This window comes from Falco peregrinus, chromosome 6, assembly GCF_023634155.1.
Source record: "Falco peregrinus isolate bFalPer1 chromosome 6, bFalPer1.pri, whole genome shotgun sequence".
NCBI classification, from domain to species: domain Eukaryota; kingdom Metazoa; phylum Chordata; class Aves; order Falconiformes; family Falconidae; genus Falco; species Falco peregrinus.
Genome location: NC_073726.1, coordinates 43,059,208 through 43,079,443, shown reverse-complemented (window position 1 = coordinate 43,079,443; position 20,236 = coordinate 43,059,208). Strand labels below are relative to the sequence as shown.

At 37.3% G+C, this 20,236-nt stretch overlaps 1 protein-coding gene across 4 annotated transcripts in view; it reads left to right on the top strand.

Moving 5' to 3' along the window:
* The first annotated feature begins 24 nt into the window (after positions 1–24).
* PPHLN1 (periphilin 1) overlaps positions 25–20,236 on the top strand; it is a 70,545-nt gene continuing 50,333 nt past the window's right edge. For 2 of the 4 annotated variants that reach the window (XM_055807117.1, XM_055807118.1), the window contains exons 1-5: positions 25–140; positions 6,362–6,409; positions 7,910–8,001; positions 10,918–11,088; positions 12,021–12,082. In XM_055807117.1, the coding sequence (XP_055663092.1) occupies position 6,409; positions 7,910–8,001; positions 10,918–11,088; positions 12,021–12,082 (326 nt within the window). In that variant the 5' untranslated portion in view covers positions 25–140; positions 6,362–6,408. Of the gene's footprint in view, positions 141–6,361; positions 6,410–7,909; positions 8,002–10,917; positions 11,098–12,020; positions 12,083–20,236 lie in introns of all 4 variants that reach the window. The other 2 variants (XM_055807116.1, XM_055807115.1) reach the window with 1 other exon arrangement.

Below are 20,236 nucleotides of genomic sequence, written 5' to 3'. Positions count from 1 at the left end.
CGGCCAATAGGCGGTGGCAATGGTGGGAGGAGGGCGGGCGTTTCCGCTGACGTCTGCGGAGCGCCGGAAGCGGCGGGAGGAGGCTCGGCGCTGGCCCGGGGAGCTGCGTGCCGCGCCGCGGGAGCGAGAGGGGGAGGCGGGTGAGTGGTGGGGGCTGCCCTCCCCCGCGGAGTGAGCTGGCACTTCGTCCTGTCAGAGGCGATCGCGTGGCCCTCCGCTTCGGCCCGCGGGCGGCGGGTTTCCGCTCGGCTGCCTTGCGCGGCGGCTGGCGTTGCGGGGCGCCTTGGGGGCCTGCCTTCCCCTCCAGCCGCGCCTCGCCCTGCTTGCGAGGGGCCGCCCTGTGCTCGGAGGGTCGCGCCAGCGTCAGTGAGGCCCGTCCTGAGAGACGGCACCCGGGGCGGGGGGGGCTTCGGAAGCGGCTTCCCAGTGCCTGCACCTGCGGGGAGCCCCTGTCGTGGGGCGGGACCCTTGGCTTACCCGGGTTTCTCAGAAGTTGGGGTGAATGGAAGTGGCGGGACAGGAGGACTGGGCAGGGTTGTCTCTGGGCAGGCGGCTGCGGCGGCAGCACCGAGGGTGGCTTCTGCAAACTTTGTCTTTTAATCCTTTTTAAAACCCATGCGCGTCAGAATATTTTGATTTTCAGTTTAATCTGTGTTTTTGTTTTGAAAGGAAGGATGCTCCTACTTGTGCATACTTCTGAGAATTATTTCAGACTTTAATAATTGGTAATGAATCTTTAAAGACTGTATAAATCCCATTGTAAAAACTTTCTGTGAGGTGTCTTGTGGGTATGATGGTGCAGCATCAGTATCCTTGTGTTTGTAGAGGGATGAGTAAGACGCGTGTAACTTAGCTGATTTCCTCCAAAGTACTAGAATTAATATTCTTGTTTAGCTTAACAATAGTGTGTCCTGGAATATACGTGAAGTTATTAGTATTCAAATGCTTTTAAGTCTGTTTTCCATGGTTCTTTGTTCTCACTCATACTCCTTAAGTATTCTGTGTACATGCATTAGTTTTCACGCATAGTTTTGTAAAAATTTTTTATCTCAGGTGTCTGGGACTTAAAGGGAACAAAGACTTTGTCAGAAATACACAAAAAGATGTAGAAACCCACAGAACCTGTACAGGCAATGAATAGAGTTTGATACAGTAGCTTCCCTGGATGAAATATTCAGTTGGTTGGTACTTTAAAGTGTAAATATTGAAAGCATTGCAGTTTTGACCCATTATGACAACAGTACAGTGAGCTGATGTATTTTGTTGTCAAAATGTTTGTGCTGCAAGATGGAAAGTCACAGTGGAGGCAGTGATCCATACAGTTGTTTGCATTGACACTGCTAGTGTAGCAGCCCCATCACAGCCTGGTCTTAGAATCATGGCATTGATGCTGATGAAGGACAGGACGTTGGTAACTGCAGGTGTTCAGGCAAAGATAAGTGCTAATATATCAGTCATTGTATTAATATAGCCCTCAATGTGTTGCCTCCATTCCTGTTGCTGCGATATATTAAAATGATGTGGTAAGAAAACTGAACCGGTGAGATTGTAAATCCTCATGAGAATACTGCTGTTGTGAATAATTTTATTCAGCTTATACATTTCTAGCTTTTTTCCCTTTTGAGGTGGGAGTTAATTTGACTTTTATGGTCAGATCTCTTTTAAATAATATTTTTTCCTTTTTTTTTTTTTGATTTTAAGTCAAAATTATTGTGAACAGGTCAGGAAGGATTGGAAGAAAGCCTTTTCCTTCAGGTTATTTGGTATATGGGTTGAATATGGCTAGACTCATAGCAGTCATGCTTCTATTTCTTTTGAAAATCTTATAGTCTAATATTTGTTGTTAGGAAGAGACAGATTCTCTTTGAATCCTTGTTTTTTCTTCAATGCCTCCCTTGCAGTATTTTATGTACTGTTATGATGGATTTTTCCTTCTGCTTTTACACTTCTGTTTTTTCGTCTTACCAGTAGAGGACTATGTTTGGTGTTATCTGCCTGTTCCAAGTATGGGGGCAGGAGAAGAAAGTTACTTTTTTTTTTTTTTTTTTTTTTTACCCCAAACTCAGTTTTATCTGTTTTGCCTTGTCTAGGTAAGACATACTGGGATATCTTTGAAGCACTATGAAACAGAGCAAGGTGTTAAAAAGATTGGTCAGGATGAGTTTGGTACAATGCTCTGGGTGATGCTCTGTTTGTGTTGAGAAAGGAATGTACTCTGAATAATTAGAAAAGGTTCCACTGACAATGTTAAAGGAATATACTCTGAATAATTAGAAAAGATAAGGTGGGCATCTGAAGGAGGTAAAGGGGACCACAGTCAGGAAATCGTTGAACAAAGAAAGTTGAAAGGTTTACTCCACCTAGATCCCACCTATTATGAACAGAATGATTAGGTGTCAAAATCAAATGAATATGTATGTAAGATGTTGTAACCTCTTATGAAAACTATAAAATACCTAACTTTTCACTGAAAACTTTGGAGCTAGTTTATCCGGTGTGAACTGGCTAGCTCCCCAATGTTGCATGAAATAAATACCTTTGCTGCTTAAAGACAAAATTCGTCTCTGAGCAGTTACTCTGTGCTGTTTTGGCATCAACTATCAAATACGGATTCTAATGGTTGGAAGGAAGAGTGGTGTTTTCTGTTTGTCTTTATGTCCTCAAAGCAGAACTGTTGCAAAGTTGGCCATGATATTTCTAGTGTTAGAATTCTCTAAGCATCTCTTCTAGGTCTTACTCATACAAAAGTGTCTTAAGTTTTTTGTGGGTTTTTTTGAGAGTTTTCCAAAGCAGAGGAGAGACAGAATTGGCTGACACTTGTCAATCTCTGCCATTTGTCAAAGTAACAGTGTAAAACCAGATATATCCCAGTAGCATCAGAGATACTGCAGCTGCTTGCCTCTGCATTTACAGCACTGGCTTGTTTTTGTGCTTTGTTCACGTATGGCAAGATGTAGCCGTTTAGATTAGAAAGCTGTATGTTTTTGAAACAAAAAGGTAGATTCTGCTGAAGGTTGATGGCACATGCTGGAAAATTGTGAATCCTGGAGAGGTAGATATTTCTAGCTGTGATGAAAATGTATGTCTCAAGTGTGTGCAAACAGACGAGAATGGTGTACATAATACTGTGGAATACTGGAGTGCTTTCATATCAGGGATTATTTTTTTTTAGCATACATTATTTAGAAAGAAAAAGAATAAGAAATTAATGACTGATAAGGAGAACCCAGTTGTGCAAAAGATCTAAAGTTTAAGTGACCTAAGGGCTTGAGGATGAAGCCCTTTTTGTATTGCATCAGTTATACTAGGATAGAGCAAGGCATAGTGCTGTGATAATCGGAGCAAAGCCATTGTTGGCAGCTGGCCACAGTGGAGCAGCTTGTACTCCATTAATAGAATGGCTTTTGCATGTGCTGGAGTGTCATTATTTGACAAAATTAAGACCTTGTTTTGGGGAAAACAGTCACCTCTGATCAAAAGTAGGAAGAAGTTGTTTAATACAGCAAGTGATTACATGTTATGATATTAAAGAAATATTAACTACTTTTGCTGTATATACTAATAGAAAATAGTCAATATGAGTGACAGTGGTGGTAGGTGTGAAACAAAAACAGATTTTTTTTTAAATCTTTTTAGAATAACTGTACAGAGAGAATAGATGCATCTAAACAGAGTGTAGTAAACTTGAGGTCTGATTTCTTGAATCCTTGTTAATAGAATCTTCTCATATTGATCCAAAGAGTTTAGTTTTTTCATGGTTGTTACTAAAGCTGATAACTTTAGGTCACATCATGTAAGAAATGGGATTTGTTTTCTGTAGTAACAGATGAAATGTGCTCAAGGTGCTGCAAAATGCATTTTCCTCCCTTTAAACATTTAGGTTGTTTGATCGTCCCCCATCCCGTCCCCTTTTTTGGGGGGGGTGGGGTGTCTTCTGGTATTTTCAGGTGCATCCTTACTTTCTCTCCTTGGTCCCAGCTCAAATTTGCCCATTTAGTCTACTATATAAATTTGGTCTCCTCTTAACTTATTTTCCTTACCAGCATTTTAAGCAATGTACTTGATAGTTGACTCTAACTTTCTTAATTTCATTCCTCTAAATGCAAAGTATTCTAATTTCTGAGATTGTATTTTTTTGTTCAGCCTGTTGACTTTTGTGATAATGTATCTCTGCTTATTTTCCAGCTTATGTTTTTGTTTTGTCAAAGTACTGGTGATAATCCATACTAGTTTCAGTGAGATCCATCAACAGTGATAAAAATAGGAGTGTTTTTATCAGCCTTGCTGCCTGACCGTGTAACAGAGTGTGTGTTGGGAGAGGGGTCCGCCGGAGTCAAGAAATTACTCCATATGAGTTATGCATCTTGCTCATCTTTATTGGCTTCTAACATTTCTTATATAGCCTCAATACACAAGCATGTTCCCAAAGTAAACATATAATTGGTTATTAGCCCCTAAGTGTGCACTGCTCTCACACCACTAATTATCATGATTAGAACAAGCATTCTATCCATGCAGCTATTTGCGTTAGCTATGTTTTAGCCTTGCGGTTTACTACTCCCTTTATTCCCATTCCGCTCCCTATCTCCCTTGGCCTTGCACCTGTCTTCCCTAACAGCTGCAGCTTGTTACAGCCATGGCCTGTTAGTACAACAAAGTTACTTGGTCTCAGGATTCAAGAATAGATCAAGGCCACTTTCTTGTTAACTTCAGCACAATTCTAATTACAGGCCTATTCTAATTCCAGGCCTGGATTGTGCAGATCTTTAGGGATTCTATGGCCACGCTTCTGCAGCCATTCTTCTACAAGTGTGTACGTGAATGTCAGTGTCTGCTGCCAGTAATGTGTGTTGGCATGTTGGAGGTGGCTTGACTGACAGCAGCATGATGTGCATGCAAGCTTGCACTTAGCTTCAGTGGCACTTACCTGAAACGTGTTGCTTTTTGAGCATTCTGTTCAGTTAACAATTTCATTAACTGCTGCAGACAGCAGGGCATGGACACTGCTGTGTCAAAATGCAAAAACACCTACTTGAGTATCTCATCCGAATCCAGCTTCTTATATTTGCTGTTGGTCTAAAAACTGAGCGAGGCTTGCCATCAGGTACCAAAGTCTGTGTGTGCGTGAGGAGTGGATGGGCAGGGATGGGAGCAGGTGCCGTGGGATGCTCAGGTGCTCTCCATCTGTGGGCAGGTATGGACAGAAGGAATGGTCTGCCTTGGGGCATGAGGGTCTAGATGCAAAACTTGATAAAGAGCCCATTATGCTGTTCCAGTGTGATAATTTTGTCATGCCTCATCTAATTCTGTCCCTTCCAGTACATGTGAAACACAGGAGTATTCAGGTACTGTTCTAGGTACAAAGAAAAGGTTTGTGGGGACAGTTTGGAGCAGATAGAGCACTCTCCCAGTGAAGTGGGAAGGAGGGCACAGTGTTGGCCTAAGAACAGTTAATGCATGTGTAGCCTCCGGTGTGATTTTTTAAGGCTTTAGCAAAAGTCCCCGAAGTAAGAGAATGAAGAAAAGTTGAGGCAGTTACTGTGAAACTGCCAGGAAGGTGCTTCTGATGGATATACATGACTAACAAATATGAGCAATGGTTTCAGAATTAGCAACTGTTACATGGAATGCACTAGAGAGGGCTATAGACCCTCTAGCTCTTGTTCTTACCAAAACCAGGACCAGCCAAACTGTTGGTTTAGTCTGCTTTTGGTTTATAATCTCGAGCTAGATTGATATGGAATGTTTCTTGTTGTGGAATGTACTTACGGTCTGTTATAAAATGCAACAGTGTTTTAAGAAGATGCTGTGGTTCGTTTGTACCAGTGGTAGTGTCAAAATCTCTGAACATAAAGACCTACCAAAGGAAAAGCATTTGTTAAATCAAACTTTTCATTAACTTCTCATCATATCCAACTGAGTCTTACTTTTCTCTACTTAATGATATTGAAAGACAGTTAAATAAATCTAATTTAAGGGACTATATTAAATATTTGTCTGACTGTTTTTAAGAAAGCACTTACAGTAGTTTCCAAAAGCTTTTGCTAACACACAGAAGAAAAACTGAGACTTGAGATAGTAAGAGATGACAAAAGGGAAAGAGGGCTCTGGAATTTATTAGGAAAGTGCTGTATCTGTACTAGTTTGTCGCAGGAAGTTTTTTGATACTGTGAATTCAGCTGAGTCGTTCTTATTCTTTCTTAATTGAAGGTAGTGAGTTACTCTGTACTAATTCAGACAGATTATGGGGGCAATCAGTCGAAAGACAGATTTTTAAGGGTCTGGTTTACTTGAAAGAAAAAATGTACATATGAATATATATGTATTTTTTGCTAACTTCCATTTCTTCCCTTTTTTGTAGGTAACCGAATGGATCTTCAGAAGCAGACTTGCTAAAACTGACAGAAAAGTAAGTATGTGAGTGTTCATTATTTTTCACAGAAGTATTTATCTGACATAGTGCTGTGCTGTTTGTAGTTAGTAAACCCTTTTTTCATGTTGATTCTTTATACCTATAATATTTTTATATAGCCTCATAAGCCTATTTCCAGTTCAGTTTTTTTATTTTGTGAAAGTAGATACAATGTTATGTATTTCTTCTTCTGAATACGTCCCACTGTTTCTTTTTCTTATTATTTTTAATAGCTAGATATAGCATTGAGAAGGGAAACTTTGAAAAATATAATTCTAGCAATTTCTTATCTATTTTCAACAATGTATAATATAATAATTTGTCACCTTTACAATCATCCAAAATGTTTCACTTCCTCAAGTTTGTGTTGACTAACATAGCATGACTAGAAGCTCTTGTGGTCATGGCTTGTTTTCACCTGTATTTTGTTACTAATTTTGACTTTGAAAGCTACCTTTCTCTGGAAAGAGAAATTTTTGTGTTCTGCTGGCTCCAATTTAAAATAGGAAAAATCTGCATATGAAGAATGCATTTTATTTATGTATTCAAAATATGTAGCTTTGTTCTAACTGCCTGCTGTGTTGTAGCCTCCTTCCAGATGGTAGAGATGATGAAATAATTGTATCCAAGTTATCATATTATATAAAAATGTGGAAATTCTTCTATTTCATGAATAGTAGTTGAACTTTTACCAGAGCAATATCAAAATTTCATAAGATGTGTGTGTATGAATTTACATGTGCAGCTGGTATTTACAATATACATATTTCAAAAGAGCTGTTTATTGTATGCGTAAGTCCTGTAGTTCTACCGATTGTTGCACTCATTTGCAGTTGTTCTTGCACTTACTGCGAGTTATTTTTGCTTAAAGTTCATTGATTACTTTCTATAACTAGGTATTTTTTAACTTTATTTTGAAAGGGTTAGTTTTTTTTAAAAATAGTGTACGTATAGGGCTCTTGCACAGTTCGTTATAACAGGGGAAGTCCAGGAACCTTTATTTCTGTGCTCGCTGTTCTTTCATCTATTCATGAGTTTGTGTTGCAGCACTCTCAAAACTAGCCAGCTGCAACAAGGCTTTTACCATCCCATACCAGGTTAACTTCAATAAGTAGTTCCCACACCTTGCCCCAGCACAATCACCAATCCCCCAGAAGGTTTCAAAGGTTCATCTACCGTCCATGCTGTTTCTTCATACTCTTCAGGCCAGTCCACCCCATTTCTTCCCTCTGCTGCATCCTTCTCCTTGTGTCTCCTACCTCCAGGGTACTCTCTCTCCTCCCTCTGCTTCTTCCCAGTCTCTCTTCATTGGCTGCTCCTCTTCCATACCCCTTAGAGCTATTTAACTACTTAGCAGGAACCTGCCACAGCTGCACCTTGTCCACATCAGCCAACCCACCGCCCCTGAAGCCAGCCCACAGCTGTATATTGTTAATTAACCCAGCTTCATTCCTCTACAAGTTTGTATTTGGCTAATTGGATTTTTGTTGGCTTTAGTGGCATATCGAAGAGTTGAAATGTGGTCTGAAGGGCGATATGACTATGAGAGAGTTCCAAGAGAACGTCTCCCTCCAAGGATTCATCCTGATGTAAGTGTATAGTATGTTTCTTTAGCATTATATCGTTACACTGTACCTATATACCATGACTTGTACCATAAGGGCTGGATTTATGTACATGTTTAAGTTCCTAGTATACCCCAAGTTCTGTTTTTTCTCAAACATTTAAGCCAACAATCCACACAGAGATAACAGTATGCCTACAAAATTAAATCTTGTATTTTTTTTCAAATCTATTGAACATGTTTTTTAAAAAATTGCATTTGATAATTACACCAAAAAACTCAATTTCTTTATGTTATTAAACACAGGGGTTTTAATAACTTCTGGAAAACCAATGGCCATACTATGTTATATTTTTCCACAGACTTTTTTTTTTTTTTTATGTCGTTTGACGTGGTGAAACAACTGCTTGTCACCAATGCAGTTTTTTATTATGGTGCTTTAAGTCTAGAATGAAATGCGTTTTCAATATTTGTTATGAACATCCTTGCTAAAGAAGCTGTGATTTGCAGCCTTGTAAGGGAAGTGCTTATCAAAAAGTGTGTTGATGGAAGCCTACTTTGTAGGGATGGAGAATTCTACTGTATGTTATGCTTGTAAAAGCAAATGCAGAAGCTATGCTTACTCTGCTGTAGAATAGCTTGAGAATGGTTTTAGAAAATCTCTGTGCTAAAGAGTTGGGTAAAATTATTAATCTTTTTTTCTCCCATGTTTGAAGTCTTTAAAGAAGAAAGAAAACAGGGTGTAGCTTTGTCTTTTGAGCTATTGCACTTAAATAGGACTTTTAAGAATACTTTTTGATATTTTTGTTTACATGCTGTGCAATGTACGTTTGTAAAAATAAAAATTCCAGGTACCTGTGCCTGTTATCTGGCTTTTCTTTTAACTCTCTTAAATGTTGGGATAGTAGCATAGCTGGCTTGGCATACTTCAAGGCTTCCCTCTACTGTATTTTCAGCTTGGTAACTAGTTACGAGTCTTCTCTATTGAGTGGTGTATTAGTGTTTGGCTACTCCGTGACATTTTTAACTTTTTACAGGCAGCAACAAAGCTGCTGCATTTCCAGGCACAGGGTAGTTAGTCAGCTGGTTCTCCACAATATTTATCAGTAATAGGACATGAAGAAAGGCAAAATCTATTTTCACAGATATTTTTTTTTAATCAATGTTTGACTTGACTAACGCAGTGCTAATTTAATTTAACCATTATAACAGTGACATTCCTAAATTCTTAGTCTTTCCGGCTGTCCACAGAAGAATGCATGCATGGCATATGCATTATGAAAATTTACTTTACAATTTAAAAGATATGATGCATTCATTTTGATCCAAAAATTAACTAGATATTTGAAGGATAGCTTTATATTACATGTGTTTGGAGCTGGGGATGAAAAGACTAGCTGAATACACTCCTTTACCAGTCAATACTATCCATCTGCACCAAAACAACACCCGTAGTAGCTGGGCAAACCAAGACCTGTTGTCTGTCTGCCTTACTGAAAGATGTATAGGAAGCTCTTTCTCATGCAGCTCAGCTGATTCAAGGTAGTTGGCAGGCAGTTTCTGTCCTCGCAGGCCTGTGCCATTTTATCTGTCCATGTATAGAGGGCTGACTTTAATTTTGACTGGACAAGTAAAATGGAATTAATTTTATTCAGTCTGTGGATGTGTTTAGCAATTTGCTGGTAGGTTAGTGCATTGGAACTGAGGCATGTCAATGGCACAGAATGAAGTATCCCTTGTTTGAGAGAGCAAGAGACTTGTTCTGATCTGAACCGGGTACTAGTTATGTATCAAGTATAGACTGTAGTAGAAATACTTGCTTTCAGATCCTGGTAAACAACATAAAGTTGCAAGCACTTGACCCAGTTAGCTGTAAGTGGGTACATCTCGGGCTTTCATTTAACTATCCTTCTGTATGTCAGTATAGTTATGTGATGGGGACTTCTGGGTGAGGCTAAAGAATGGAGCAGTTTTATTTTAGCTTCAGAGCACATTTTCTTTGTAAGATGCCAAACTAAAAAAAAAAAAAACAAAACAACAAACAAAAACCAAACCAACATGTGGAGGATACTGAGTGAGGTAAGGGTAGATCAACCATTATGGCTGTATATGAATGTGTATGTAGTCTCTACTTTGCATCAGTCTGGCTGTAGGCTGGCTGTGGATTGCCCTCTAGTGAGTTTGTTGGGTGCTCTCTGAAATCAGAACTAACTTTTTTTGCATGACAATATTTAGGAGTTTGTGAATTTAATGTATTTTTCTACAAAAACTACTGGTACATTAGATTGTGACTTCTACCACTGTTAAAAAATCTAGTTTGATTATCTTTCCCCTCCAAATTGCACATGCTAACTCAGGTTTCTGCATTTATAGTTTGTGTTTTTAAGGCTCATGGAAAAAATATCTTGCTGAAGGAGGAAGACTTAAAATATATAATCTTGCATTCATGTTTTAATTTGCTTTTTATTTGCAGTTGATTCATATAATATAATCATATAATGGGCTCCTTGTTCTACAGATGTTACAGGTTTAACTTTCTTTATTGCATTCCTAAGTTAACGTAAAAGTCTCTGAGTATGTATATATGTGTATGTAGCTAGTGCTGAAAAAAAAAGTAGCTGATGCTTAGAAAGTAGCTAATGCTACTGCTTTAAATTTCCAAAAGAAGCTTAAAACCATGTTGAAAATTTTCCTTCTATAATTAAACTTGTAACGCCAAAGGATTGCATCTGAATGGTGTCCGAACCAACTAATTAGATTTAGTAAGTTATTGTGCCATCAGACTGTCATGACTTTTACTGTTTGTTGTTCCCTTGTGCTATTTCAGCTTTAAGGTTATTATAGTCCCGTATTATAGAAATAACTTGTTTTTACTTTTGTGTGTTCATTACAGATTTCCAGCTGTTAAAAGCAATATGATTTTTTTGTTGTTGTTGTTTAGGATGATTACCATAGAGTGGTAAATGTTGTGCCCAAGAAACCACCACTTCTTGAAAGACCTGGGGATGGCAATTACAGTCGGTATGATGATTACAGTCACACTGAGTACAGAGACTATGAAGAGGGTCGCAGTTTTGCCCATGATCGAAGAAGTGGCCCTCCACACCGAGGTGTACGTAAGGTGATTCTTCTTACAAGTTTATGATGGGGTTTTTTTGCATTAGTGCTTGAATACTGAAAAATTAAAATGTTAGTTCAGACAGAGCATTGATGTTACTGCTATTCTGCTGCTATGAACCAAAATAAAATTAATAGAAAAAACATCCGGCTTTTGATACTTGGTGCTTTTTTGCAGTTACTGTGCTTCTAAGACTCTTGTGATTATATGGTAATAGCTGTTTGCTGCTGCTTAGGATTCCTAGCTGCTCTGTTGACTTAGAAAAGAGCCCTTATCCCCATCTGTGGAAAGCACAGAGTCTGAACTGGGAAAAGTGGCCAGAGGTCCTCTCTGTAGTGCAGTGCAGTTATCTGGATGAATAGAAGAATGATTGCAGAATCCTTCTATTTAACAGGTCCTTGCACGTGCAGCTTGTTGAATGATGTCTACCTAGCCTTCTAATTGGCACAGTTGTTCACTTGTTTAAATTCTGTCCTGATGCTGAATGCATATTTTTTTCTCCAGTACCTATACTTAAATACAAAATTTATGGTCCGTTTGAAAGGTCATTACTGTTGCCTTCTCCAACCCAGCTATTTGAAATTCTGTAGTTTCAAGCTATTGATGATAATTTACATTTCAATGAGGAATTTTTTTCTTTTTTTTAAGTCATGCCTATGTATGTAGCTTGGATTTTTTTTTTATTTTTTCTGTTTTTTACAGTCTTGCAAAGTTGTTCTCTTTAGTAATGATAGAGGGGGAATATAAGAGGAATGGGGTAGAGTGAATAAACTGAGAAAAAACTTGCTGTGAATAATTGATACTTTCCTTTAGCTCATTAAATACTTTGGTTTTGCAGTAAATAAGTAGCATTTGGCAACTAACTGTACCTGACATCTGATGTTTAGATACATGTCACACAGTTGTTCTACATGTATGTTTTACAGGATGAATCGGGTTACAGATGGCCAAGGGATGATCATCCTATAAGTCGGCAGCCTGAGTACAGGTATTTTATAAGACTTTACAGTGGTGTCCTGCATGGACTGGGGTTATTTAGGCCATTTTTCTTTGTTATCAAAACAGTTTGTAGAGCAGAGCAGTGAAATAGCAGGGATGTAGGAAGGGACATTGTTGAAGTAAAAGATGATAGCGGAAAAGTGGTTTCTAGTTCTGTTGTTTGAAATGTGAATTAAATAAATGGTATGACATGAAAGTCTCTGTTATACTATTTGTTTAGTAAGGGTAGAAGGCATAATGAGGGCATCTTTAGGCATATTAGCCTGGGACTGTAAGACATTTAGTGCATCTCCCTGGTTAGTCACATTTTTTACACGACTTCACTGAATTCTTTGGTCTAATATTTGCTTCCGTGACTGTAGTACCTTGAGGCCTCAATACAGTGGAGAGACACCTGCGCCATTTTGAAGGCTGGTGGGGTGGATGATAGGATCATGAAGTTCACCATAGCCTTGTTCTGACCTCCCTGTTTTCTCAGCTGGACTGATGAGTGGATATTTCCATTGTACGTTATGTTAATTTCTGCGAACACTTCTTAGTGTATACCTCAGGTTCCCATCCGAAATGTAAGGAATAATATTAAACAACAGGGCTGTAACATACATATGCTTGCAGCGAAGCTTGACATGGGATTATTTGATATGATAAATAAAGTGCACAGGGTAATGTTACAGTCAATATTTATGGCCAAGGATGAAGCTCACTTTCAATATTCAGACAAGAATTACTTGTTAGTTTAACTGAAATATTAGTGGTCTAATCTAAGAATGTCATCTCATGGCTGTACTTTTATATGCCACTTCTCAAGTTGTCTGCTGTTATACCAGGCCTGTATTTCTGTATACTGCATCATAGTAGCTATCTCTATAAAACTATGGCTGTACCGTACAAAGATAAAGAAAAATAAAGAGTTAGCTACAGACACCAAACCTGAGCTGACAAGCTTGCTCAAAGCCTCACTCTTGAGGATGTGGCAAACTCACTATGAAGCTGTTAAGTAGCAATGGCGCTACAGGGCTACACAGTTTATTTGTTTGACTGTGATGATTTAGATGTAGCATAACTATGTTATTACATAACTTCACTGTAAAAAGAAAATATCTTTCATATCCCATAAGGGTCTTTGTGCACTAGAGTTCTCTCAAGATTGAACTACTGGGGCCAGAAGCAGCAGTAAAAGGTTTTGAAAAATAGTAAGTGTTTTATAGAAACTTGTGTAAAAATTCTTCCATCTTTTTCTCCCACTGTGGAAGAATCAGGGTTGCTTAAAGCTGAAAAACAACAGCAACAAAACAGAATTGAGAAGAGTGCCAGGCAGTTTATTTTACGCAGAACAAGAGTGACACCCAGTGGTCAAAAAGATTTTCTTAAATGCATCCTGATTTCTTCTATTTAAAATGTGAGGATAAAATGTCGGCTTGTTTTGTTGAAGGCTTGAAAAATGTGTTCTGTGATAGTCCCATCTGAGTCTTTATTATACATTTCAGAATATGTAAATGTTACACAACTGCAGTAACACTATGAAAGAACTTCACGAAGGTGCTTGGTCCAGTTGAGGCTATGGGCATGTATTTGCAGTTGAATGAAGCCCTACTGATTTATTATATAAATATGGATTAGCATGTCAGAAGTCTGATTTTACTGTTACTGTGCTCTTCTGTACATAATCTCAGATATAAAATTCTGTGATCAGAATGTTAAACAGTTGTTGAATTGCATGCTTTGTAAACTTAACTATGATTTTTTGCTGTTGAGCTATGTAATGATCTCAACAGATGAAATTGAAGTACAGTATTTGGTATATGTTATCTCCTGTGGTGAAAATGCTAATTACTTTCTATTTCTAATTACTTTCTAGTTACTTTCTATTTGCACTATAAAACATGAGATTAAAAAATTATCATATGCAAAAATGCTTTGTCTTTGGATATGATGAAAGTTACTTTGGGTGAGTTTTTCTGGAGTACATATAATTTTTTTTTTTTTTTCCTCTGAGGTAGTAGAAGCAGATTAAGATTATTTTAACCAGAAGTACTTTTTAAAGAATTGCATGGAACATGGCCAAAACAAAGGTGTCAGTGTCTTTAGCTTCACAAATATAAGACTTACAAAGTTAATGGGTTTTCATAGTCAGTACAGTGATTATAAATATTAAAAATAATAGTTCTTTTATTGACAAATAATCCGTTTTCTTGAGTGTTCTTAAAAACTCATTCAGCAGCTAAAAAAGTGCTGTAAGAAGTTGTTTGTCGATGTGATGTTTAGCATTTCCTCTTAAGCATTAATCATTCACATTTTCCTGGTTTGAATTTTGGCAACTTAACTGTCAAAAAGTAGTTTCTGATCTTTTATTCTTTCCATTTTTCTTTCCCCATCTTTCTTTGGAGTGCTGAAAAGCATTACTCAAAATTTTCCCAAAGTAAAAGAAGCTGCTTATCTGGAATATAAAAAAATCCTTAAATGATGCAGAATTTTGGGAGGTGAAAGTTTCCTGTGTTGAAGAAACCAGCTGTTAGATTGCTGATGTTGTTTCTTTTGTGGATTTTTTTTATTGTCTTTTAAGCTTCTTGTCTTTTCCTTAAAAATAGGAAGTGCATGCTTACTTTGCAGTTGCACAGCTGTGGCTTGAGCTGTGATGTGGCTCTGGATCAGCAGCAATTCTCCATGACTGATGAGAAGATAGTTGAGGTTCTATCACTTGGCTTAGTCGTCTTTTTTCCTTGCTGCCTTTCTTCTTGCAGTGATGTGCTCTGGTTTGCAAACAGATGTCATTTGCCAATAGTCTACCATTGAGCAAAGCATTATTGTTGCTTTTGCGCTTTCTGGACTGCTGTGTTCTTGAAAGTTGTTATATGTAAAAAAAAAAATAAAGTAATTCAGAGGATGTGCTGGGCATAGATTTCAGAATAAGTTCCCATCCCTTTTTTTCTTGTTCTGACTTAAGGGATTCTTGCTGGATTTCTGAATGCCAGGAACTGATGTGACTTCTGTAACCTTACAGTCATAGCTTGGTTTGAAGTGCCTCTTGGTTCAAGCCCAGTTGTTATGTATAAAGAATTGTACATCAAAGCTGAATCTTAGTTTGGAGAACAGAGAATTTTCTGCACACATAATGACAGTTTTAATGTCTTGGTTGCTGATGCTATGAGAACTGTGAAACTTGGGAATGATGAGAGGAGTAGAGATCAAGTAACACATGACTTCTTCGTACGTTTATCTTTTACTGATGTTGATCATTTCTGGGTCTGTGTTACTACTTGTCTTTAGTGATATATCACACTCAGTTATTCAAAGCACTTGAATTCTTTTATACATGTTAGATTTTTTGAAAAGTTGAAAGGAACTGTGCTGTTGAAGAACTCCAGTTTTACAGTATGGGCCTCATAGCAATGGATTTTGCATACAAGTTCATTTTTATAAAGTCAGATGAACTTTTCAGTTTGAAATGCTTTAGAAGACTGTTAGCTGCTGTTCACTTTAGTCATACCAAATTTTAATCCTTCTGAGTGCACAAAGCATTACTTCATGCTTTTTTTTTTTCAGCCAAACTGAGTTCATAAGATGTGAAATATGTGAAACTTGGCAACTTAAGATGGGTAAGACTCATCTTCAAAGAGAAGTTACAAAATGACGCACTTGTAAATCCCAGCTATACATGCATTAAATTTGATCCTTAAAATTATCTGAGGTCCAGATTTTTGTAAAATGAGGATTGCTATATTTGAGACAAAGTACTGTGCATCAGTAGTAATGTCGGTTCATATAATACACTCCTGAGAAGTGGCTCACATAGGACATTTTTAATATCTCCTCTCAAGCTGTTGATCTGAATAAGTCTTCCTTTGTTAATGAAGGAAAATTGCTGCTATTACTTGTGTGGTTTTGTTTTTTGGTTGTTGGTTGTTTGTCCGTCCCGTGCCCCCCCCCCCATGCCCCATGTCCTGTATTAAATTAGGAACTAGTTGTAGTACAGTCTTTAATACTAATGCATTTATATATATAAAACAGATCTGCTTGTCTGTGGAGTGCACAGGAAATACTTCGTAATAATAGAAATAATAAAATAATTTTGATGCTAGAAAGAAAACTGACAAAATATTGAAACAATTTTAAACAATGATCTGTGAACAGCTAAGATTCACCAGTCAGTTCTATATTTTGTTTTTGAAATCTTTTAAATCAATGGCATATTGCCTTTCCTTTGAAGATTTTATGTGGCTTTCTGAATGATAAATGTGCAGTTACATCTTTAGGGTGGTAAAACATAATATACCCCAGTTTTTGTAGATGCATAAACCTTCACAGTGAGATTGTGTTTACCAAAGGCCATGGAGAAAATTGGCAGGAAAGTGTGGGATAGAAGCTGAGCAATCCTGGCTTTCAGATCTCTGCTTGAACTACCCTTCATTTAGTGATTAACTCTTTGCAGGTGCAGTATGTGATGACAAGATGTTCTAGAGGAGTGGTCTGAACATTGTACACTAAGAAGAAAATTGTTCTTTGGCAAGAATGGTTATTTTAAACCAAAACCGTTGATGGGCGAGTCTTCAGATAGAAGTTAAGGGTCACTGACTTGTCTCTCAATAAAGTAGGATTTAATATTCAGGGTTCAGATGTGCCATAGGCCAAGGCAGTTATCTTTACATTATCACTGTGCAATCACCTTTGAATTACAAGGGGTAGCTTATATGTTGTTTTTTTCCCCTCCCTGTATGTGTTCTTTAATGAGTGAAAAACTGAACCTGGTTAAATATTTTATACTAATTTAAAACAGTGTATTATATTGAGGGAGGTCTTTAGGCCTTGGATTTAAACTTTTTTGTAATGTAAACCGATCTTTGTCTTGCTTATAGAATAGAAACAACCAAAGGGATTTATGAGATGGTGCTAAAAATGTACATAAGTGTGCTGTTCTGTTGCAATATTTGACAGGTCTTAAGGGACACCATACAAGAACCTCATTCTTCATTTAAAAACCTATGTGGAGGGAAATAAATATGGCAGTTACCCAAAGAAAATGTTCTTGCTTTTGACAGAGATTGATAAGCAGATTTCTAATCATATTCATTAACACATGCCTTTTTCTTTTAATAAATAAAATCTCTGCCAGAATATTGAACCTCTCAGGTATTCACACAAACTACTAGAGTAACTTGTTTATTCATATACGAAATTACAGTTTCCTTATAGTAGGTCGTTGTGGTAGATTCGTTATACCTGTCTACAAATCCAGGCAAGGACTTGTCTGTTGAAATCTTTAGTTCAGAAGACCCATTGTATTAGGCTGCTAGCTAAATTAGTTTACCTTGGCTTATGATATTTTTGGGGGGTGGAGAGGGGCGTTAGAACTTTCTGGAACAACAGAATAGATAACAGGTAAGAGTAGATTTTTTTTTTTACATTAAATATTTAGTGACTTCCTGTTATACTTCATGTCTCATGCTGCAGTCTTACCGATTCAGTAGTTGCTATATTTTCTTTGATGGCTACTTTTTGATCCACCACCTCTTTAGCTCTTTTGTGCTTGGGACAACTGGTTTGTTTGCAGTCAGATTTCTGTTTTATAATTTGATTTTTTTGTTACTTGGCTGACATTATATATGTCTAATTCTGTTACTAATGCTTTGGGTTCCTTTGGACCATGGTTTTTTATTTTGAATGGGTTTTAAGAATGCAAATTTTCTCATGCAGCTACCACTTAGCATTTTAAGACTGCCCTGTACTGAAGGTGGTGTATAATTAAGAATGTAGCCATCCACTATTGCAGGTCATTGCAATTGAAAGTAAAAAAGTTTCAATTCAGACAAATCTGGTTTTGTTGCTGTGATGGTTCTCTTTCCTTTATTTAACTTACAACCCAGAGACTTAAAACTACATTATGTGGGCACTGGCTGTTTTCCTGCTAAGAATACTGTGTTAAAGTAAGTTTCTGCTGTTATTTATGCTGGTGGGACTTGGTTTGTATCTAGAAATATACTAGGAACTTCTTCAAAGCTAGACTGCTGTCACTCCACTTCTGAAATGTTTGTCATTTGAGAGAATGGGGAGAAAAGGAGAGACTGGTGGATAGGGTTTCAACTGTAGAATATTTTTGCCTCGCTCTATAATGTAAGAATAGGAAGAGGAAGTAAAAATTCATCTTATTTTCAACTGGATTCTTTGCACATTTCAGCTAATTATGGGGTTATTCTGTAAGGTGACTGTTGCTTTCACTGGCAGCTAGTTGTAGTTGTTCAGTGATTGCTGTTTTAAATAATTTGCCTAATGATTGACTGTGATCTTTATTGAAGGCCTGTTTTCTTATATTTCTTTGTGGAATTTCTCATTCCAACTCTAAAAAAAAAGTTTTCTCTAGAAAATTGCTTACTAATAATTTTGTTCCTTTTAGAGGGTCTTGCAAAACTCTGGTTTAATTGTTTATGCAGTTTCCATCTCAAGTTGAGGAGAAGGAGTTTAAAGTAATTATATATGCTGTATTGATAACGTAAATTCTTTTTCTTTTGATCATTTCTCCTGAAGAGCTTCTGAGTTCAGTGCCAGTATTCCTGCCATTCAACTGAGACCCTGGAACCTCCTGCATGAGTCTGTGCTGTGATTTATTATTTTTTTTCTTTTGTCCTTCTAGCTGGTGGGAGACTCCTTTGTTGCTGGTTACAGAGAGTTCTGGCTGTTCTGTTTCATTTCAAAATAATGTCATGGAAGCTTTATTTTTCTAGTCAAAACATTTCAAAGTTTTTCATATGGGAATTGTCACATTAGTAGAACTACCCACTACCTGATTTTTTTTCTTTTTCCTGCTAAGCTTGTAAATATACAGCATCATGCAGTAGAGCTTACCCTTTATATGAAAAGTAGAATGGTTCTAAATCTCGGGTTTAACTCCTGCTGAAAGCCATAAGAGAAAACTGGATAAGCTTGTTTTTGAAAAGCATAATTAGAAATAGGTAATTTCAGTCTGATTATGTGTGTATGGTATTTATTATTCTTTGGTCCTTTGAAATGTTTCAGTTACATTTAAATATGGTCTGTATGTTGTGACTAAAGGATTGGCAAAATATTGTTTGGACTAAAGACAGGTAGTATCTTCTCAAAGAACACTTTGCTATTCTTAAAAACCTAGTCTCAATTGTTGTTGAATAAGGAACAGCTAGGTAGTAAATTGAGTTGTAAACATTTATTTGATAAAAATTACAGTAAACACATTGAATTTGGTAACAAAAAGCCTAGAATTTCTCATCATGGCAATTCTCAACTGCTGTCATGCATTTATTCAGCTTGCTTTTGATCCAGAGCTATGTTATGTTTTAAAGATCTATGACTTTTTGTGAGTACAACTGTTTCCTGCTGCAGTTTTTCTAAGAATGTAAATTGTCATATGAAATTGATGTCATCATTATATTTTTTAACAGTGATTATTGCATGAGAACTGTTTACTACAGCTGTTAGTATGTTATGATAAACGTGTAAGGGAAAATTTGATAATGTGTGCAAACTCAGTTAAATTTTGTCATAACAGATTTGTTGCTTAAAACTAAGTCACATTTTGGGAAAATGATTACTTTCTTATCAATGATCTTTACATAATGCTAATAAACTGTAAGGAGATCCTCTGTTTCCAATGTATGATAGGGCAACATGCCTAAAGATTATATACCTTTACACTGTAAGATCTTGGCTAACACTTTACTTGAAAGAAGACTTGAAAAAGCAAGCTCATCTGATCCAGTTTTATAGCTAGCATTATAATCAGGTGGTAGATGGTATCAAACTAGCAAGTTAATGCTGTATTGGGAAATAATGAGGCAAACTCCCATGGGTAGCATATGATTATTCTGGAAAGGTTTCCTAACAAATATGTTGAAAAACAGCTTGGTACTGAGAGACAGTGGGGAGAGAAAAAGAAGGGAGTCTCCCTTCAAGTCCAGACAGCTACTGTTAAGATGGCATCTAAGTCAGTCATGTCAATGGCCAGCCAATGAATTGGCTTAATGAATGTAGTCATGGCTTTCTCAGGATGGGGAGTATTGTCAGAGGACTTGTACGTAATTTCCCTTAGGAAGATAGATTTTTCATCTGTTTGGTTCCAAGCACTTGTTATGTTTTGAATATACTAAACATTACAGGGAATTTAGTTCCCATTGAG